General features: G+C 44.8%; 1 protein-coding gene across 2 annotated transcripts in view; it reads left to right on the top strand.

Annotated features, from left to right (window-relative positions):
• The window catches only part of LOC145360744 (secretory carrier-associated membrane protein 5), a 69,664-nt gene extending 48,485 nt beyond the window's left edge, over positions 1-21,179 (top strand). For both annotated transcript variants that reach the window (XM_080216133.1, XM_080216132.1), the window contains exons 7-8: positions 7,845-7,962; positions 20,957-21,179. In XM_080216133.1, coding sequence (XP_080072259.1) covers positions 7,845-7,962; positions 20,957-21,154 — 316 coding nt within the window. In that variant the 3' untranslated portion in view covers positions 21,155-21,179. The remainder of the gene's footprint in view (positions 1-7,844; positions 7,963-20,956) is intronic.
• Positions 21,180-23,178: the final 1,999 nt, after the last annotated feature.

The following is a 23,178-nucleotide window of genomic DNA, read 5'->3' as shown; positions in this document are numbered from 1 at the left end:
TTCTCAAATTTGGAATCAATGCAGCCACAAACCTTAAAAACATCAGCTAGTAAGCTGACCCTGTTGTGTTTTTAAATATTGCTGCCAATCTGAGCCTTGGCACTGCTTAAGTTGGCAAATGCTTATTCAGTTCATAAAAAAAATATGGACAGCACTGGTGGCACAGTGGTTAGCACTGCTGCCTCTCAGTGCCAGGGACCCAGGTTCAATTCTGGCCTCAAATGAATGTCTGCATGGTGTTTGCATGTTCTCCCCGTGTCTGCGTCAGTTCCCTCCAGGTGCTCTGGTTTCCTCCCACAATCCAAAGATGTGATTGGACATGCTAAATTGACCCTCACGTCAGGGGATCAGCAGGGTAAATATAAGGGATTACGGGAATGTGGCCTGGGTGGGATTGTGGTCGGTGCAGACTCAGTGGGCCGAACGGCCGCCTCCTGCAATGTAGGGATTTTATGATTCTACATGTCAGATTAACGATTGCAGCCCACAGGATGTGACGACCCAGTGATTTTCATCTGTCTTGCAAATGTTATCACATTAAGGGTGGCCCTTAGGAGGGCACAGTGGTTAGCCCTCGCCTCACAGTGCCAGAGAGCCAGGTTCAGTTCCGGCCTTGGGTGATTAGACGAACGCTTTGAGCTTTCACATTCTCCTCGAGCCCATGAGGGTTTCCTCTGGTTTCTTCCCACACTCCAAACAATGTGCAAGTTAGATGGATTGGCCATGGTAAATTGCCCCTTAGTGTCCCAATGTGGCTAGGTTAGATGTGGCCTCACCAATACCTTGTACAGTTGTAGCAAAACTTCCCTCTTTACATAAAAGCAAATCACTATGGATGCTGGAATCTGAAACCAAAAGAGAAAATGCTGGAAAATCCCAGCAGGTCTGGCAGCAGCTGTAAGGAGAGAAAAGAGCTGATGTTTTGAGTCCAGACGACCCCCTTTGTCAAAGCTCATCTGGACGCGAAACATCGGCTCTTTTCTCTCTTTACAGATGCTGCCAGACCTGCTGAGATTTTTCCAGCATTTTCTCTTTCTGTTCCCATTTATATACACCCCTCCCAATATAATGAAAGCCAACATTCCAGTCGCCTTCCCAATTACTTGTATCCACATACTGACTTTTGTGATTCACGGTCAGATTAACATTCCGGTTCCCTTAACTGTGAAGCATTGGACTCCAGATTTCATATCTTGGATCTAATAACAGCTGTGTGACACACTGAAGCATGCTTGTCTCAACTATATTTTAATAATTAAACAAATATAAATATTAATATCCATTGCAATTTAATTTAGCTGGTTTGATTTATATCTTCTGAAGGAATAAAGTAATGCGTAGGCTTCGCTAAGTTTAATTTGCATCAAAAGAAACTTATTAAAAGCACCATAACTCATAAATGGAATCTGACTCATTTTTAAAGTAAAGAGGGATTTAGTGGGTTTATATTAATGCGACAGTGGGAGTTTGTATTCTGGAGTATTAAGCTGCATAATTATGGGCCTCAACTGACAATACTGCAAATAAGAATTCCAAAGTTAACATTAGAATGGTAATGGGTTCTTTTCCCAGTTCCTTCTAAGCAAGTACTGTTAGGACCGCTGGAAAAATGGCCATTGAGCAGGTATAATGAACAAAGTATCAGAGGGTAATGCTGTTCTGATGTATGAATGTAGATTAGGTGAAATGGCAGCTGATAAATTAACATAAGTTTACATAGTTGTCTCAGTAACAACATTACACAAAATATTGGCCTGTAACTTCCGGCTCCCTAGCATTGAATTTGGGTGAGCGTCCTCAAATATGCACTGGGGAATCCCTCTTGGAAGTTGCCAGCTAATGGAATTGCCCTGGACAATACACCGGGAACCGTCTGACAAAATGATTTAAACCCTTGACTTCTGATGGTTCTGCTGTTTTTAGGCTAGTAGTTACTTTGTTAAAACTTTGGAGTTCATATATTAGTCACAAGTATGCTTAGATTAACACTGCAATGAAGTTACTGTGAAAATCTCCCGGTCACCATATTCCGGCATCTGTTCGGCTTCACCTGAGGGAGAATTTAGCACGGTCAGTGCATTCAACCAGCACGTCTTGCAGACTGTGGGAGGAAATTGGAGCACCCGAGGAAATCCATGCATACATGGGGAGAATGTGCAACAGAGACCCAAGCTGGGAATCAAACCCAGCTCCTTGGCACTGTGAGGCAGCAGTGCTGACCACTGTGTGGGTTAGAAGAAATAGAGTCACTTTTAACTTCAGCATAACAATTTTAATCACTCAAAATTAGCCCGGCATGAGACACCGTTCAACTGCACAGGCCTCCCCACTTTCTGCCGCCATTCCCCCCCACCCCCCCCCCCAAAGCTGTAGGCCAATCTCTGCTTTCCCAACTGCTTCCCTTACCAACATGACCACCCGCCCTCAACCCAACCAAACCCTTGCCTTCCCATCACGACACCCGATTCCACCCTGACCCAATCTGATTCCACCCGACATTCCCTTATACCCGATATAACCTGCTTTCCCCCCTCCTGGCGTAACTTTCTCGAGCAGCCAAATCCCATCCACTCAACCCTTCTCTCTGGGCCCGTCAGTTTGACTGGACTCTTTAAACCCATCCACTTCATGGCAGTCACTGCAGCAAAGAAGGGAACATGACCTCTGTGAACTTGCTGGAGTTGAAGTGCACTGTTGCCTTTGGAGATTTTTTTCAGTGCAAGTCCCAAGCAGGGAAGATTTCAATGAAGTTTTCCAGAGCAGAAATTCTAGCTGGCCGTGACTTTACGCCGCTTCACTTTATGGCCCATTCACTTTATCTGTCGTACTTTGTTTGCTCTTATGAACTTCAGGATTTGTTTGGGGGTACAGAGTTTTTCAAAGAATATTATCAATATTAATTAATCATTTAGGGTTTGCCCATTGATTAGGAATCTGTCCAACTTTACTTAGATGTAGATGGAGCTCTTTTTTTCATTCATGGGTTGTGGGCATTGCTGACTTAGCATTTATTTCCAATCTCTAATTGCCTTGATTAGGTGGTGATGACTTGCCATCTTGAACCATTGGAGTCATAGAATCCCTACTGTGCTGAAGGAATCTGTTTGTCCAATCGAGTCTGCACCAACACTCTAACAGGGTATTTTACCCAGGCCCCATCCCTGTAATCCTGCACGTTTCCCATGGCTAATCCATCTAACTACACATCTCGGGACACTGAGACAGTTTAGCATGCCTCATCTACCTAATCTGCAAGTCTTTGGACTGTGGGAGGAATGATGTGGAGATGCTGGCGTTGGGCTGGGGTAAACACAGTAAGAAGTCTGACAACACCAGATTTAAGTCCAACCAATTTATTTGATAGTAAATTCTCAAGATTTCGGGGTTTGCCCTCCGTCAGGTGAATGGAGAGTTCTGACCTTAGAGCATATAACAGCACAGACAAGTACTAAGATTTGAATAGCAGGTTAGTTGTAAAGACTCGTATTCTAATCAGTAATCTGTAAATTGTGCTGTTATATGCTTTGTCTGAGGCCAGAACACTCCGTTCACCTAACGAAGCGCAAACCCCGAAAGCTTGTGAGTTTACAATCAAATAAATTAGTTGGACTTAAACCTGGTGTTGTCAGACTTCTTAGTCTGTGGGAGGAAGCCAGAGCACCCAGAGGAAACCCACGCAGTGTTGGGGAGAACATGCAGACTCCTCACAGACAGTTAGCTGAGGTCAGAATCGAACCTGGGTCCCTGGTGCTGTGAGGCAGCTGTGCTAACCACTGTGCCAGCATGCCGCTTTTGTATTTTTGACACAGTCAAATGACGTGCTGTGTTAATACTTGCACGACAGATAAGGATCAATCATCCATTCATTACCTGCGTTATTATGGAGAGGCCTCATTCCAAGTTTAGCCCTAAAGTAATGGAAGGTACTATCATTAGTTTAAATACATAGGACAGCACTCTGGTTAGCACTGCTGCCTCTCAGCACCAGGAACCTGGGTTCAATACCAGCCTCTGTGGAGTTTGCACGTTCTCCCTGTGTCTGCGTGGCTTTCCTCTGGGTGCACCTGTTTCCTTCCACAGTTCAAAGATGTGTAGGGCAGGTAGATTGACCATGTTAAATTGCCCCTTAGTGTTGGGGGAATTAGTGGGGTTAATACATGGGGTTTTGGGGGGCGGGGGGGGTGCTGGGGGTAGGTCCTGGATGGGATCATTGTTGGTGCGGGCAGAATGGCGATCTCCTGCACTGTAGGGATTCTAAGTTGCTAACTTTTAGAACTGCTGATTTTCAAGGTGTTTGAAATGGCAACCAGTGAAAGAATCTTAATTCTGATGTTGGTCTGTTTTGTTCATAATTTATTCTGGTTGGCCTGCAGGTTGTGAGATTAAAATATGTTAAGTGCTGTGTAGAAGATCCACACCATCGCCCAACACTAATGGGTGTTTCTCCTTCACAGATTTGTTTTTTACCCACTCCTCCAAGCCATTCTTTTGCCCCTGTGAATATCATATCGCCTCTATATTGTGACTGAGGCAGCTTTAACAATGGAAGGCAAAAGAGAAAATGCTGGAAAACCTCAGCAGGTCTGGCAGCCTCTGTAAGGAAGGAAAAGAGCTGACGTTTTGAGTCCAGATGACCCTTTGTCAAAGCTAAAAGGCGTGGAAAGTGGGAGATACTTGTACTGCAGGGTGAGGGAATGAAAGATGAGTCATAGCCACAAGAGTAAAGACAATGAAGAAATCAGAACAGGTAAAAATTAAATAAAATGGAAGTAAAGGGGGTCGAGGTTGGGTAGAGCTAATCATCTGAAGTTGTTGAATTCAATGTTGAGACTGAAAAGCTGTAAAGTGCCTAGCTGGAAGATGAGATACTGTTCCTCCAGTTTGCCTTGAGCTTCACAATTTCTTAATTCTCTTCCTTCATTTTCCTTTTTCTGCCCCTCCCCCACTCTTTTCCCCCTATTTGATCCCCCCTTCTTATCTTTCCTCCTGCTTTGCTTCCCTTTGCCCTCTTTTGCTCAATTTTACCCCTCTCCCACCCACTTCCCCCTTCCCCCCACATCTGATTTCAGCTTCCCTGCCGTTTGGCCATTCACACCTTCTATTCTCTCTATGGACTGCCATTAGCAGCCTTTCCCCTGGTTTTTGTGGCCATGACTCATCTTTCAACTCCCTCACCCTACAGTATAAATATCTCCCACTTCCTATGCCTTTTAGCTTTGACAAAGGTTTACCTGGACTCAACGTCAACTCTTTTCTCTCCTGCTGCTAGACCTGTTGAGATTTTCCAGCATTTTCTCTTCTGGATTCAGATTCCAGCATCCACAGTAATTTGCTTTTATTTAAGAACAGAAGGTTGCACATAGAACTGGTTTCATAAGACTCTACAGTGTGAATAGCATATGCTTGAGTCCACTACTAAATACATTTTGCCTTTCGTTTTTACTTTGAGCACATGGGTGACATGGTAGCACAGTGGTTAGCACTGCTGTTTTGCAGCTCCAGGGACATGGGTTTGATTCCCGGCTCGGGTCACTGTCTGTGTGGAGTTTGCACATTCTCCTCGTGTCTGCTTGGGTTTCCTCCGGGTGCTCCGGTTTCTTCCCGCAGTGCAAAGATGTGCGGGTTAGGTGGATTGGCCATATTAAAATTGCCCCTTAGTGTCCTGAGATGCATAGGTTAGAGGGCTTAGCAGATAAAATATGTAGGGAAATGGGGGTAGAGTTTGAGTGGGATTGTGGTCAGTGCAGACTCGATGGGCTGAATGGCCTCTTTCTGCACTGTAGGGTTTCTATGATTTCTATGAAGTGTGCGATCTGTTAACTGTCCCTTGTTCAGCATATTTTTTTCTGATAAATCATTATTTCCATATTCCTTTATTCCCACAAGTAGCTATTTATTTGCACACTATTCACTGGGCCTCCGATGCGCTCTGTTTTCCTGTCAACGAACATATAATGAATTTTAATGGTCTAATTACAGCAGACACTGTCAGGGTGCATAAATGCCAGACACGTTTCAAAGCATCCTACCTCCAAAAGAATGCTTCAGATTCTGATTTTTTTTCTCTCTGGGCCCCATCTTATTAATTAGCAAATGCTAGTCAATCTTGAGACAGTGGGGTATTCACTGGAGATTTTACTTACTAAAGAGACAAGTTGGATGTTCTTTACTCAGCAGGGAAGGTTACTGTGGTAAATGAGTATTGACCGCATTGCAATGTGAGACATGAAGGGGTTGAGTCAGTGTTGACTACAGATAGGGGCAAAGGACAATACAGCACTGGGGTAGGCCCTTTGGGCCACCAAGCTCGTGCCAAGCCATGGCTTCAATCCCTCTGATCGCCTCCCATTCATGTGTCTAGCAAGATGCACTTTGAACGTTGCTAACGTGCCTGCTTCCACCACCTTCACTGGCAGTGTGCTCCAGGCACCCAACACCCTCTGTGTGAAAAACCTTCTCTGCACATCTACCTAAACTTATCACCACTCACCTTAAACCTGTGTCTCCTCGTAGTTGACTCTTCCACCCTGGGAAAAAGCCTCTGACTATCCAGCCTATCTATGCTTCCCACAATTTTCTATCAAGTCGCCGCTCAGCCTCTACCTTTCCAGTGAAAACAATCCAAGTTTATCCAGTCTCTCCTCATGCCTGGTCATGCCATGCCTAGCCTCATAAACCTCCTTTGCACTCTCTCCAAAGCATCCACATCCTTCTGGTAGCGTGACGATCAGAACTGCATGCAATATTCCAAATGCGGCCTAACTAAATTTTTATACAGCTGTAGTATAACTTGCCAAGTTTTATACTCAATGCTGATGAAGGCAGCTATGTTGTATGCCTTCTTGACTACCTTCTCCACCTGTTTTGCCACTTTCAGGGACCCATGGACCTGTTAGCACAGATCCTTCTGCATGTCAGTGCTTCTAAAGGTTCTGTCATTTACTGTATAATTTGCATCTGAATTTAATCTTCCAAAATGCAGTGGTTAGCACTGCTGCCTGATGGCACCATGGACCCAGGTTCAATTCCAGCATTATGTGACTGGCTGTGTAGAGCTTGCATGTACTCTGTGTGGATTTCCGCCGGGTGCTCTGGTTTCCTCCCACAGTCCCAAAGATGTGCAGTTAGGTGGATTGACCATGGAAAATTGCCCTTTGGTATGCAAAGATGTGCAGGTAGGTGGATTGGCAATGCTAAATTGCCCCTTAGTCTCCCAAGATGTCATAGAATCCCTACAGTACGGAAGGAGGCCATTCAGCCCATCGAGTCTGCACTGACAACGATCCCATCCAGGCCCTATCCCTGTGGCCCTGTGTATTTACTCTGCCAATCCCCCTGACACAATTTAGCACAGCCAATGCGCCTAACCAGCATGTCTTTCTGACTGTGGGAGGAAACCCATGCAGACACTGGGAGAACGTGCAGACTTTGCACAGACAGTGACCCCAGCTGAGAATTGAATGCTGGCATTGAGGCAGTAGTGCTAACCACTGGGCCACCATGCCACTCTTGGGCATGTAAGTTAGGGAAGATTAGTGAGGTAAACTCATGGGGCTGCAGGGATTGGGCCTTGGTGGAATGCTTTGTTGAAGAGATGGTGCAGACTCGATTGGCAAAGTGGCCACCTTATGCACTGTAGGGATTTTGAGTCTTATTGTACCTTTTGGATATGAAGCAGTTTGGGACACCCTGTGAATTTAAGATGGAGTCAACATTATTACAAAGTTAGCATATAGCAGGTATATAAAGTTTAATGTATTGTGGTACCATTCAAAGCATTATTAATATAGAACAAGTGGTACTCACTGGCTGAGACTAATATATGTATCATTTTCTCCCAACAGTGGCTGGATAGCTACAATTACCTTCTTCGGGACAAATGTTGGCTCAGCAGTTGTGATGTTGATCCCAACTGTGATGTTCACAGCAGTTGCTGTACTGTCTTTCATCGCTCTGACTAAGGTAAAGTTCATTTGATTGGACAGGAGCAACCTACTGTTGTCCAAAGCTAAGTGTTCGCAGACAAAGGAGCAAATTTTAATGAATTAGAACTTATTTCTAAATATGTCATTTGCACAGTCCCAGACACCGTTGTGAATCATATCGGTTTCCTTGATTTGTCAGCACTTCAGCCACGGTACGGTATTCTAATTTAATTTTTAATACGAACGTTCAGCTTCTGCCTCCATGCTGTTTAATAGTTGTGGGAGCTGCTTTATGGGGAGCAACATTCTGAATTTTAATATCAACTTCAGAGGAAGGCAATTTGTTCCAACATATCTGTTTGTTTACCTTTGGGCGCTGTATTGCCAGAATTTCAGCAAAGACTCCATCCAGTTATTTTAGACTGTCGCCAACTGTGAACCCTTGGAGGCACGATGGCATAACCCCAAAATGTTGCATGTTAAAGCAACACCTAACAAGAGGGAGTTGGGGGGGGGGGGGGGGGCGTCATCAAAGGGAAAAGGCATGTCTTTCCGACTGGGAAGAAACTGGAGCACCCAGAGGAAACCCAAGCAGAGAACGTGCAAACTCCTCACAGACAGTGACACAAGCCGGGAATCGAACCCGGGTCCCTGGAGCCGTGAGGCAGCAGTGCTAACCACTAAGGGCCTTCATAGATTTAGTCAAAACTTGAGCATCGTTGACTTGAATCAATAAAATATCAAAATTCCCTTAATTACTCAAAATGACGGGCAATTTTAAAAAAAAAAATTCATTTGTGGGACATGGATGTCGCTGGCGGGCCAGCATTTATTGCCTATCCCTGTCAACCACATTGCTGTGGCTCTGGAGTCACGTGTAGGCCAGACCAGGCGAGGATAGCAGATTTCCTTCCCTAAAGGACATTCGTGAACCAGAGTTTTTCCGATAATCAGCAATGGTTTTGTGGCCACCCACAGATTCTTAATTCCTGATTTTTTTTTTATCGAGTTCAAATTCCACCACCTGCAGTGGTGGGATTCGAACCCAGATCGCCAGAACATTAGCTGAGTTTTTGGGTTAATAATCTAGCAATAATACCATTAGGCCATCACCTCCCCTGAGAAATTTCTCCTGTGAGGAGGGTACTACAACAACAGTTTGTTGAAAGCAAGCAGAAAGTGTGGACGCAGTTATGCTAACCCCATGTCCTATAGTGCCCACAGAGCACAAAATACTGGAAGCAAAAAAAAAATGGGCATCACGTAATCTTATTCCTGCGAAAAGGGGCCAAATGGCTGCCTCCTGCACTGTAGGATTCTTTGATTCTAAATCAGGTAAGCACAATCTGTTAGAAAGGACCATGTTAGGATGCTGCCAGACAGGTCTGAGGAGAACGTTAGTGTTTGATTATCTGTGTTTTATTGTCTTTAAACCTCCTCAGTTCTGCTATCCAATTTCCCAGATGTTGAAAGGATTCTGTCAGCATTCTTTGTCTGCCTGTTTTGTTTTGTTGCTTCCTTTCTACACATTCTTTTCCTCTCCTGTGCTCCTCTGCAAAACAGATGGCATTAGCTGTAGGACCAAAAGACACAGAAGTTGAAATAGGCTATTTGGCCCATCTAGTCCGCTGTGCCATTCAACGAGATCATGACTCATCTGATGTGATAATCCTCAGTCTACTTTCCCACCTTATTTCCATATTTCTTGATTCCCTTACTGATTAAAAATCTATCTGTCTCAGCCCTGAACATGACCCAGTTGCTACAGCCCTCTGTGGCAAAGAATTCCACAGATTCACTACCCTCAAAGAAGAAATTCCTCCTCATATCTATCTTAAATATCTTAAACCCCTTACTCTGAGACTATGTCCTCTGTTTCCCTTTTTGGGAGCATCTAGGACCAATTAGCATCTACTCTGTCAAAGGTCCTGAAAATCCTATATATGCCTCAATAAAGTTGCCTGTCATTCTTCTTAACATTGTAAAAAGTCTGACAACACCAGGTTTAAGTCCAACCGATTTATTTGATAGTACACTCACTAGTGAGTGAGTGCTAGTGAGTGTACTATCAAATAAATCAGTTGGACTTAAACCTGGTGTTGTCAGACTTTTTACTGTGTTTACCCCAGTCCAACGCTGGCACATCCACATCATTCTTCTTAACTCCAGTAACCTTTCCCCATAAGAAAATTCTTCCACACCTAGGGTCAACCCAGTGAACCTTCTCCGGATTGCCTCCAACATATGTAAATCTTTCCTTAGATGAAGGGACCAGAACTGCTCACAGTATTCCAAGTGTGGTCTAACTGGTGCCTTCCATAGTTAAGTGCTAGGCTTTTGTGACATGCCCAAATCCCTCTGTGCTGCTGCTTTCTGCAGTCTTCCTCCATTCAAATAATATTCAGCTCCTTTATATTTCCTACTAAAGTGCATTACTTCACATCTGTCATGTTTTTGCCTACGCGCTTAACCTGTCTATATCCTTTGTAGCCTCTTTGCATCATCCTCACCGCTTGCCTTCCCACCTAATTTTGTGTCATCTGCAAACTTGGCGATAGCACATTCACTTCCATCTTCCAAGTCATTAATACATATTGTGATGTTGAGAAGCTGGTGTTGGACTGTGGTGGGCAGAGTAAGAAGCCTCACAATGCCAGGTTAAAGCCCAACAGGTTTATAAGTAAAGTTTATTTGTTAATCACAAGTAAGGCTTACATTAACACTGAATGAAGCCACTGAAAAACCCTTAGTCGCCTCACTAGCGCCTGCTCAAGTACACAGATGGAAAATTTAGCATGGCCAATTCACTTGACCAGCACGCCTTTAGGGAGGAAACGGGAGCACCCGGAGGAAATCCACGCAGACACTGAGCATGCAAATTCCACACAGAAAGTGACCCAAGCTGGGAATCGAACCTGGGTCCCTAGTGCTGTGAAGCAGCAGTGCTGACCACTGTGCCACCGTGCTTTATTTGGAATCATCAGGTGAGTGACTCACCTGATGAAGGAGCAACACTCCGAAAGCTCTGATTGCAAATGAGCCTGTTGGACTTTAACCTGATGTTGTGAGACTTCTTAATATACATTGTAATTAAGGAAGCTCTGCCCCTGTACAAGCTGTGCAAGAAAAGAAGCTATGTTGAAATTCGGGTCCAGTGTTTACATTTGTCTTTGAGGTGTTGTGATTTACACTGGGAGGTGCTTTAGTCAACTATGATAATGAATTGGCACTGTTCAGTCTAGACAGACAGGACATTTTCTTTGGGCCTGTCTTATCTGTACATTGTATGGTCCCACATTGCATACTTTTACCCAGTGAGAAGGTCACCCTATAGTACATTTTTTTGTTGGTGCCAAGCTATTTTCCTGTGTCTCTGTGGTGAATAGGAGGTGGAAGGTAAGGGAAAATTGAATTGGTGGGGGAGGGAGAATTACACAATACGTCAAAACGTTTTTCCCCAGTCACAAATCACATAGTTAAAGTCTACTTATTTGTCACAAGTAGGCTTACATTCACACTAATGAAGTTATTGTGAAATCCCCTAGCTGCCTCAGTCTGGCGCCTGTTCGGGTACACTGAGGGAGAATTTAGCATAGCCAATGCACCTAACCAGCACGTTCTTCGGACTGTGGGAGGAAACCAGAGCACCTGGAAGAAACCCACGCAGAATGTACAAACTTCACACAGACAGTGACCCTCGGCTCGAATCAAACCTATGTCCCTGGCGCTGTGAGGCAGCAATGCTAATCACTATGCCACTGTGCTGCCCTTAGGCTGTGGTGAGGAGGGTCATAGGTTGAGGAATATTCAAGAGGGAAGAGGGCTTGAAGGTATTTAAGCCCAAGGATGAGAATTTAAACTTTGAGGTGTTGGGGAAGTCACTGCAGGCTCACGTGGGCTGGCGTGGTGGGTGAATTCATTTATGGGACATGGGTGTCGCTGGCTGGCCAGCATTTATTGCCAATCCCGAGTTGCCCTTGTTCAGAGGTCAGTTGAGAATCAACCACGTTGCTGTGGCTCTGGAGTCACATGCAGGCCAGAACAGGTAAGGACGGCAGATTTCCTTCCCTAAAGGACATTAGTGAAACACATGGCTTTTACTGACAATCGACAATGGCTTCATGGTGATCAGTAGATTCTTAATTTCAGAATTCAAATTCCACCATCTGCCATGGCGGGATTCGAACCCAGGTCCCCAGAATATTAGCTGAGTTTCTGGATTAATAGTCTAGCGATAATACCACTAAGCCACTGCCTCTCCTCTTGTTATTGGATTGGTTATGACAGGCAGACGAAGGAGTGGGTATTCCATGGGAGGCTGCTCTGTTGAGCCCAGGATAGGTAAGGATTTCATTGGCAGATTCCCCAAATTAAGGTTGAATATCTGCGATTTGCTCATCTTGCGTCAGGAGGATAATGACGGACGAGAGGAGTTGTTTTAAGAGAGACTTTTGCTTTCATATTTTGTTCCAAGCAGCAAGTTTATTGGGGAACTAACTTGGAAAAATTAGTGTAAGTGACAGTGAAGAGTTTGGGTTAACAGACAAAGCTGAAATCGCGATCACTGAAGCATGCAGGATTATTGACTATAACTGGGAGTCTTATTTCAGCTGCCTTACAAATGTCTAGCAGTAAATCCTCCAGACCAAATACGCCTCTCCAACGACCTGTGTAATCAAGTGTATTTGCATAAAGAAGATGTAAAACATCTTAAAGCTATTAGAACAGTACGGCACTCGATGTTGTGCTGAGCTTGTCCAAAACCAAGATCAAGCTAAGACACTCCCTATCATTCTGGTGTGTTCCATGTGCCTATCCCATAACCGCTTGAAAATTCCTAAAATGTTCAACTCCACTATCACAGCAGGCAGTGCATTCCATACCCCAACCACTCTGAGTAAAGAATCGACCTCGGACATCCCTCTCATATCTCCCATCATGAACCTTATAGTTATGCCCCCTAGTAACAGCTACGTCCATCTGAGGAAATAATCCCTGAATGTCCACTTCATCTATCCCCCTCATCATCTTGTAAACCTCTAAGTCGCCTCTTATCCTCCTCTGCTCTAAAGAGTTTTGTCGTCTTTCATAAGTGTTCCCCAAAGCTCACCTTTATCCTGTGATCATCAGTGAAGATGACCAGACACTTGAACTGCTTAATCACATTTGGTGTGATTCTCAGCAAGTGTTGATTAGAAGCCTTACAGTGCAGAAACAGGCCATTTTGCCATTGAGCCTGCACCGACTCTCCAAAAGAGCATCTTTTCCAGGCCCAACCCCGCGAATTCACCTAACCTGCACACTTTTGGACACTAAGGAGCAATTTAACGTGGCCCATCCACCTAACCTACACATCTTAAAGTTTATTTATTAGTGTCAAGAGTAGGCTTACATTCACACTGTAATGAAGTTAGTGTGAAAATCCTCTAGTCACCACACTCCAGCACCTGTTCAGGTACACTGAGGGAGAATTTAGCGTGGCCAGTGCACCTAATCTGCTCATCTTTGGACTGTGGGAGGAAACTGGAGCACCCGGAGGAAACCCACACAAACACGGACAACACACAAACTCCACACAGGCAGTGACCCAAGCTGGGAATCAAACCCAGGTCCCTGGCGCTGTGAGGCAATGCTAGCCACCGTGCAGTGCTGCCGCTTTGGAGTGTGGGAGGAAACCAGAGCATCCAGAGCAAACCCACGCAGATACAGGGAGAACGTGTGAACTCCACACAAGACAGTCACCCAAGATTGTATTCAAGCCTGGGTCCCTGGCACTGTGAGGCGGTAGTGCTAACCACTGTACCACCTCTGCCCCTTTGGAGGAAACTGGAGCGTCCGGAGAAAGCCCACGCAGACACAGGGAGGAAGTGCAAACTCCACACAAGACAGTCACTTGAGGTTGGATTTGAACCCAAGTCCCTGGCGCTGAAGCAGCAATGCTAACTAACGTGCCGGTTCAGAAGGTTAATACATAGCCTGAGTTTTTCAACAGCTTTTGAAAGCATTACTTCCTTTTGTTTTTTGCAGACTTCAAAATGTACACTGCTGGCAAGCTGCAAATTTTATAGTCTGTTCCAAATCAAACAATATCTCCTGCAGTTTACCAATTTAATTTAGGAAACTGTGATGATAAATCAGATGTACGCCGAAATTCCCATTAATCTAGAGCTTGTGATCTGCGCATCCACAAAGGCAAAATACAGTCTATTGAGATTTTTTTAAAAAGCCTTGTATGGACCCAGGAATTGGGTTTGTTCATTAATTGAATCAGTGTTATTTATAATGGAATAAAGCAGAACCCCTTGATCAAAGAAAACATCTGCTAATTAAATCCATGAGTCAACCTGATCTGAGATTTAGCAGCCCATTTGAATGTTAAAATGGGGATTGAAGAATTGCTGTTAACAGCCGCACTCTGATATGAAACAGAAGACCCCTATATTCTTGATGGCATCAGAGGTATTTTATTTCTTGTTGATCCTATGGGTTGCTTGTGTGGCTCCAATTGCCTCTACACAGGGCTGGATTTTGACAAACATTGACTTTGTGTAAGTATGAGAGGGCATTGCTCTCTGAACATTAATTTGAATTTAAAAACTTTGAGGGGAAGAACCAGCCCAGACTTTTGACACGTGCTCATTTTAACTGACACGAGTTTTAAAGTTTATTTATTGGTGTCACAAGTAGGCTTATATTAACAATGCAATGCAATTCCTGTGAAAATCCCCTAGTCGCCACACCTGCACCTGTTCGAATACACTGAGGGAGAATTTAGCATGGCCTATGCACCTAACAGGCACTTCTTTTGGACTGTGGGAAGAAAGAGTGGAGGAAACCCACGTAGACATGGGGAGAGCATGCAAACTTTGCACAGTGACCCAAACTGGGAATCGAACCAGGTCCCTGGTGCTGTGAGGCAGCAGTGCCAACCACTGTGCCACCACACTACTTCCCCCAGCACTAAGTTCCAGGCTCCGACCACAATGTGTAAAAAAAAAACCTCACCTTGTACATTTCCTTTCCTCTCGCACATTAAGCTTATGACCCCTAATAATTATCTCTTCCACCCTGGGGAAAAGCTTCTGAATATCCACCGCGTCCATGCCCCCCCATCATAGAATCTCTACAGTACAGAAGGAGGCCATTTGGCCCATTGAGTCTGTACTGACCGCATTCCATCTAAGCCCTATCCTCATAACCCAGCACATTTACCCTGCTAAGGTCAATTTAACATTGCCAATCAACCTAACCCACACATCTTTGGACTGTGGGAGGAACCAGAGCACCCGGAGAAAATCCACGCAGACGTGAAGAAAGTGCAAACTGCGCGTGGACAATGACCCAAGCCAGGAATTGAACCCAGGTCCCCTGGCCTTGAGGCAACAGTGCTAACCACTGTGCCACCATCCCGCCCTGGGAGTCACCAGCCTTTTGTATTTCATCACAAAAGGAAAAGAAAGGTTTACAGTAGCTTCGTTTTTGTCAGGGACTTTTAATTTTTAGCATTCGGAATCTGTTCAGTGTGTTTGATTAATGACAGCATTAGAATGACTGTACACCGCAAAACTCCTAATGAGTGCAGCTGCCACTTTTTTTGAATTCAATTACGATACCATTAGTGTAGGTTGCCAGTGTAAACGAGTGCCACGTCCTGTAACTAATTTTCGGTGTAATTTTCACGTACTAGAAAGCTGCGTGTTCTGGGTCCTGTCTGTGGCTTTCTGATGCCAGAATTATGATGCTGGTTCCTAGCAATTAATGAGCCATGGTGTGTTTTGATACAAGTGGTTCCTTGTTTATTGTGCTAAATCCTCCTGAGATGCTGATTTATTCAACTCCATTTAAGTTTACAACAGGTCTTCATAGAAAGGAAGGATACGGACGCAGTAGTTTAATACCGCTGAGTTGTCTGCATTTGTTTAGATTTACTCAGTGTACCAATTTTACCAAAATCACAAGCGCTGGCCTTCATAAACTGTTATTCTGCAGCCTGACCCTTGATTTGATTTATTATTGTCACATGTATTAGTGTACAGTGAAAAGTATTGTTTCCTGTGTGCTATACAGTCAAAGCATACCGTTCACAGAAGGAAAGGAGACAGTGCAGAATGTAGTATTGCAGTCATAGCTAGGGTGTAGAGCATTGGTAGAGGGCCTATAAGAGTTAGAATCCCAACAGTGCAGAAGGAGGCCACTCTGCCCATCAAGCCAACACCAACAAACATCCCACCAAAGCTCTATTCCTGTAACCCCACCTATTTACCTTGCTAATCCCTCTGACACTGATGGTCAATTTATCTTGGCCAATCCATCTAACTTGCATATTTTTGGACAAGTTAGAGTTTTAAAAGCATAGAATGAGAGTAAAAAATAGAATTAGAGAGTATGCTGTGGACAACTCAGTCCAGCACCTGTCAGATTAATAGCGTGGAGAGTGCAATGCAGAGGTCAAAGGTACTTCCCACGAGCTCGGTCTTGTTGAGGTGGGTGTTGGGTTTGTTGGAAGTTTATGGGATTGGTGTATTTGACACATCTGGTGCTCAAGTGGTCATCTTCCCCTCCCTCTTTTTGTCCACCCACCACACCACTCTACCCCATCACCGCAAGCACAAAAAATATTGCCCCGTAACATCCTGATTCACCAGCATTGAATTTGGGGAGTATCCCAAAGATGCACTGGGCAATCCTTCTCAGAAGTTCCCAGGTAAAGGTTGATGTGGCAGTTGTCCAGAAGAGCTAACTTCACCTGGACAATTGCGCTGTGCTGAGGACCATCTGACAGTGATTCAAATCACTAATTTCAGATAGTTCTTGATGCCTAATAGTTACTCTGAAATGATTAGGTAAAAAAAAGACCTTCTAACTTCAGCACAGCTATTTAAATACCTGTGCAAACTACCTGTACCCAGTCTCCGACGCCCTGCCCTTGTCCCAAGTCCTCCACATCCCATTCCCTTACCTTCTCTGTGGCTTGTTATTTTTAATGGGGCATTTAAACTCACCTGCTTTACCTTTTATTTAAGAAAAGGGATATGTCCTCCTTTGCTCCATTTCTTTTACACTTGGATGCTGGAGCCAAGGACCTGCTGCGCTGCCTGAATCTCTCTCAGCCTAGGTCAGGAGGGTCGGGCAATTCAGGCGCTTAGAAATTTTCACACAGATGGGTCAGTATGGAATGGCAATCCAGCTCTGCCACTTTGAGGAAGATATAAGAAATCAAATATAACTTTGGTCCAAATCATTGTTGATTGACTGTGGATGCATTTTAGAGTTTTGAGAAATGAAAATGGGTGGCGCGTGCACGCACACACACACACACACACACAAACCCCCCCCACACCTCCTTCCACCCCACCGTATCTGAGAGGATTTCCTCCTGGTGCTCCAGTCTCCTCCCATAGTCCAAAGATGTGCGGGTTAGATCAATTGACCATGCTAAATTGACCCTAATGTCAGAGAGATTAGCACGGTAAATGGCTGGGATTGTAGTTGGTGCAGATTCAATGAGTGGAATGGCCCCTTGAACTGTAGGGATTCAATGATATGGATTCTAAGATCATAAGATTATCTCTTAAGCAGCTTTCTATTTAATGAAATGCAAGCAATTTTTTTTTGTATTCGTTCATGAAATGTGGGCAGCGCTGGCTTAGCCAACAATTTATTGCCCATCCCTACTGGCCGGCTCTTGAGAAGGTGGTGGTGAGCTCCCTTCTTGAACCGCAGCATCCTATATGTTGTAGGAGCAGCCCTCCAAAAGCTAGTGGCGTTTGCTACCAAATGAACCTGTTGGACTTTAACCTGGTGTTGTGAGACTTCTTTTCGTAGGAGCACCCATAGTGCTGTTAGAAAGGGAATTCCAAGATTTTGACCCAACGACAGTGAAGGAGGGGCAATATATTTCCAAACGAGGATGGTTAGTGCCTTGAAGAGGAACGTGTGATGATGTTCCTATGCATTCGCTGCCCTTGTCCTTCTACATAGATGAAGCCATGGATTTAGAAGGTGCTGTTGAAGGAACCTTGGTGAATTGCTGCCCTGCATCTTGAGGATGGTACACACTGCTTCCGTTGTGCGTTGGTGATGAAGGGAATGAATGCTGGAGGTGATGGATGGGATGCCAATCAAGAAGACTACTTTATCAGGATGGCACCAAGCGTTTTGAATGTAGTTGTAGCTGCACTGTTCCCATCAAAGGAAGAGCATTTCAATCCCGTCCTGACTTGTGCCTTGTTGGTGGTAGACAGGCTTTGAAGAGTCAGGAGGTGAGCTACCCTCTGGAAAATTCCCAATATCTACCCTGCTCTTGTTACCCCGGTATTGAATCATAGAATCCCTACAGTGCAGAAGCAGGCCATTCAGCCCATTGAGATTGCACTGCCAACAATTCCACCCAGGCCCTGTCCCCACATATTTACCCTACTAATCCCCCATGACACCTAGGGACAATTTAGCATGGCTAATCCACCTAACCTGCACATCTTTGAATTGTTGGAGGAAACCCACGCAGACATGGGGAGAATGTGCAAACTCAGTACACACAGTCGTTTGAGAGCCGCAGTTGAACCTGGTTTTCTCGTGCTATACGGCAGCAGTGCTAACCACTGTGCCACCGTGCTGCCCCCTGGCTGGTCCAATTCAGTTTCTGGTCAATGGTAACCCCCTTCCCACCCACACCCAAGATGTTGACTGTTGGTACTGCCAATGAATGTCTTAGGGAGATGGTTAGACTCTTGCTTGTTGGAGGTGGTTAGACTCTTGCTTGTTGGAGATGGCCATTGCCTGACACGTGGTGTAAAGAACCAGATTAGATTGATCCGCTTACCTGTGTGTGCAACATGAACCTATAATATTGCATGACTGTGTTGAATTGGAAAGTACGCAAATAGAATTAGCTAAGATGGTGACTGTGCGCTCCATGTTTCTTTGGTTTTCGTTTCGTCGACTATTGTAACTTGCTTGAATGTTGTGTAGAGAGTAGATATTGACTTGTACAAACTTGGCTGCAATGGATTATCAGCCTTATAAATAACCATAGACTGGGTTCTGTGCAAAATAAACAGCAGCGTTTATATTGTTGGTCATACAGTGTCCCTATATTTAGAAGGGATAAGCTCTACATAATACATGACAAAACCTAGTGCAAATATTAGTCACGCTTTTGCAAGCTATTGTGCTAACTCCTATACAGTCGGCAAGTCCAGAGAAATGTTGGCACCCCATGAATCAGAATAAATATGCATTAAAATGAGCCAGATGTTGCCTGTATCTTTATTACTAGAACACATTTTTAATATAATGAAGCATTTGCAGAAAGTATCCCTAGCCCTACATCTGTCTCCCTGATAGCCTTCTATCCTGTTATACCATTTCAACTTAAAAGCAACCCATTCCTTATGACTCTGACATCATGTGTTTATCTCGTGGTTTTTCCTATTTTTTTTAAAACAAGAATAATTCCTCTCACCGAACTCCTGCTGTCCGTTTTGGAGCTGAACCAACCTTTTTGTTTTGAAAGAACTCATGGAATCACAGAATAGAATTATAGAATCCCCACAGTGTAAAAGGAGGCAGTTCGGCCCATCGAGCTGGCACCGACAACAATCCCATCCAGGCCCCGTAACCCCATGCATTTACCCTAGCTAGTCCCCCTGACACTAAGGGGAAATTTATCATGACCAATCCACCTAACATCTTTGGAGTATGGGAGGAAACCAGAGCACCCGGAGGAAACCCACGCAGACACGGGGAGAATGTGCAAACTGTCATCCAACTGACACAGACTGTCATCCAAGGCCGGAATCGAACCTGGGCCCCTGGCGCTGTGAGACAGCAGTGTTCACCACTGGGCCACCATGCTGTCCAACCTGAGGCCGGAATTGAGCCAGGTTTCCTGGTGCTGTGAGGCAGCAGTGCTAACCACCGTGACGCCAACTCGTGTGGACTAAAAAAATCAAAAGGCATTTTTCTTTGACTTCAGTCAGTGAAAGAAAACCCTTTTAGAGCTAATCAAAGGTCAGCGCCACTGTGTTGCAAGTCGGTTTTAGTCTGTCTTTGAGTGGCAGTGTATTTGAAGACAGAAGCTCTGCAACCATTTGGATGTACTAATCAGTAAGGTAGTAGGAGCTGTTTTGTCTTTCACTTTTTATGTAGAAAATCCATAGGTGTGCAGGTTCGATGGGTTAGCCATGATAAAGTGTGTGGGGTTACAAGGGAAAGGGCTTGGGTAAGATACTCTGCCAGACTTGAATGGACCAAATAGTCTCCTCCTACACTGTAGGGATTCTAGGATTCTAATCCAAAACTAGAAATCATTAATAGGAGCTGATTATCAATCAAACCAGTAAGGGATTCGGAAGAAATTATGCACAGGAGTCTAGGGTGTGGAAGTTGTTATCGGTAACTAATTTATTTGTGGGATCTGGGTGCCGCAGGCTAAGCCACCATTTGTTGCCCATCCCTAGTTGCCCTTGAGAAGGTTGTGGTGAGCTGCTTCCTTGAATCACTGAACTGAAAGGTATTTACACCCACAGTGCTGTTGGGAAGGGAATTTTAGGATTTTGACCTTGCGAGTAGTTTCAGCAAATAGCCTGTGGGAAGCTAGACAAAAGAAAGGAGATAATAGCTTAAGTTTATTTATTCGTGTCACAAAGGCTTACATTAACACTGCAATGACATTACAGTGTGCCACCGTGCTGCCCTACCTTAAAGGGTCATCTTAGTGGAGTAAGCACGGTTAAATAGTCAAGACTCACCTGATGAAGGGGCAAAGCTCTGAAAGCTCATGCTACCAAATAAACCTGTTGGACTTTAACCTGGTGTTGTGAGACTCCTTACTGTACCTACCCCAGTCCAATGTCAGCAACTCCACATTAGTGGAATAAGATGAAGGACAGTGGAAGAAAGCTTGTGTGGGACCTGTTGCTCCGAGCATCCTGTTTGTGCGCGTTGTTGCATTTTGAGCTTACTGAATTTTGCGTGCTTTTCCGAAATGTCCATCAGGTTTCATAACTTTTGTCGTTTCTCATCCCCAGGTTCATAACTATTACCGCGGAAGTGGTGGAAGCATGAGCAAGGCACAAGAAGAATGGACCACGGGTGCGTGGAAGAACCCACACGTGCAGCAGGCAGCCCAGCAAGCCGCTGTAGGTGCGGTGCAGGGGACCATGCAAAGCCCGCAATACACCGAGTACTCGGACACGCCCAACTACGCGTACAACAACCAGATGTAAGCTCCCGACTACCGACTACCCCCCACCCCCCACTCCCTCCCCCTCTCTCTCTCCACCCTCTGCATTAGCACACCTCACCAGTTTACAAAGCTTGCGCCCCCGCCACCCTGACTCGGGGTCGGTTGGGGCCAGCGACGGTGTGCGTCCCTTTCCCGTTACGTTATCGCTCCGAGATTAAGAGTCCTGTCCTTCAAGAGCGGCTAATATTTGTGGTGTACTCTTTACAAAACTGAAACCGTGGTGGTTGTAGAACAATTTTTTTTAAAACAAGGAAAGTTGTAACATTATTGGTATTGGAAGTGTTTGTGATGGTATAGGCCACTTACAACTTGAGCAGAAAGAAAACAAAATCACGTCCGCGCACAGAGTAATATTTGGTAGTCTTATAACACTGAGGCCAACCGTAATGTTAGGAATAATCAGGTATTTTCTGGATAGGTGCAGAAGAATCTTCTGCCCGTGTATTGCAATGCATTTCCAGTATTGATTGTTAGTTTTGATGGATGTTAGAGCAACTTTGTGACTATCCACAAGGCAGTTTTGTGACAAGCGGATTGTCTTATCCAGTTTATAGAGATAATGTAATGGCACTGACCAACAGACAGCACCCCCGCCCCCCCCCCCCCCCACCCCCCCCCCCACCCCAGAATTTTTTGGCCAGAGTTATTTGTCATATAACTGACTATACAACAATCAGCCCTGCATCCGCAAAGATCATGACTGTTTTGTGAATTGCTTATCCAGTTTGTAGAGATAATGTATTGGCACTGACCAATATACAGCGCCCCCCCCCCCCCCCCCCCCTGCCCAGAATCTTTTGGCCACATTTATTTGTCATTATTTGCCATATAACTAACTGGCTGTACAACGACCAACTCTGCATCCACAAGGGTCATGATTGTTTTGTGAATTGCTTATTGTCTTATCCACTTTGTAGAGATAATATAATGACACTAACCAACAAACAGCACCCCCCCCCACCCACAAGAATCATTTAGCCAGATTCATTTGTCATATAATTAACTAACTATACAACAATCAACCCTGCATCCGCAAAGATCATGACTTCTGGAGAGACGTGCACGTGGGTTTTCCAGTCTTGAGCCAGTCCTGGCGGTTAGTTCACCCACACACTCCTTTTAAACATGCTCCTTGCCCCCCCCTCCAAACCTAATCAGGCAATGAGCAGTTCTGCTAAACTTGTTCAAAGTCAGTTTCTAGTTATTGCAAACCAGACTGAATACGGAGCGCCAAGCGGCGTGGAATGGACAACATAATTTGCTATCAGATCCTGTCCTGGTTGTTCCCGCTAAAGTATTTATTGAGCCAGGAACCCAGACAACCCGCAGGGGAAACAAAATGGGTTGCTTATGTTCCAGACTGTTTTCCTACCCCTGTGCACTTGCAGAAGTGAGATTTGTTTTGGAGATTGTGTTTAAGGAATGGATCTGCTTGTTTCATGCACTTCGATTCCTTACGCAGCGCAACTATTGGGTGAGGTGGAGTTTGTGCTCTTGCACCATATTTCAGTTGCAAGCACGATCATATCTTTAAATTTAATCTCTATCCGCGATACACTTCTCAGGAATTTGAATGAACCACAGTGTTGCAGTGTAGTCATATTTTGCGTTGCATTTAAAACCGGGAGCACTGATAGTTACCAACAGATCTCATCGCTTTTGTGTCATTTAATTTGCTCGGGTTGTTTTCTTGGTTTGAAGCATTCTTCTTTTCCCTGGGTTGTATGAAGTGCGGTGAAATATCTAGGCATCATACACCCATTTGATTCCCACAGGACAAAAGGGCATAGCAACATAGTACTGACACATGAGGAAGTATACCAATCATGTTGCTGTTTCTTGTCCCTAGTGTGCCTGCTGGCCTCTTTTCTTTCCACCCCACCACCTCAGCTTTTCCTCCATGTAGCTCCTTCAGATGGGCCTAAAATAGGGAGCTCCACAGAACTACTGATATGATGGGGCAAAAGATGACCATGGAACTAATGCACATTCAGCATAGGGATG

This window comes from Carcharhinus amblyrhynchos, chromosome 32, assembly GCF_965287045.1.
Source record: "Carcharhinus amblyrhynchos chromosome 32, sCarAmb.v2.hapA, whole genome shotgun sequence".
In the NCBI taxonomy this organism is placed as follows: Eukaryota; Metazoa; Chordata; class Chondrichthyes; order Carcharhiniformes; family Carcharhinidae; genus Carcharhinus; species Carcharhinus amblyrhynchos.
The sequence above is the reverse complement of the archived record's forward strand: the minus strand, read 5'-3'. Positions and strand labels throughout refer to the sequence as shown.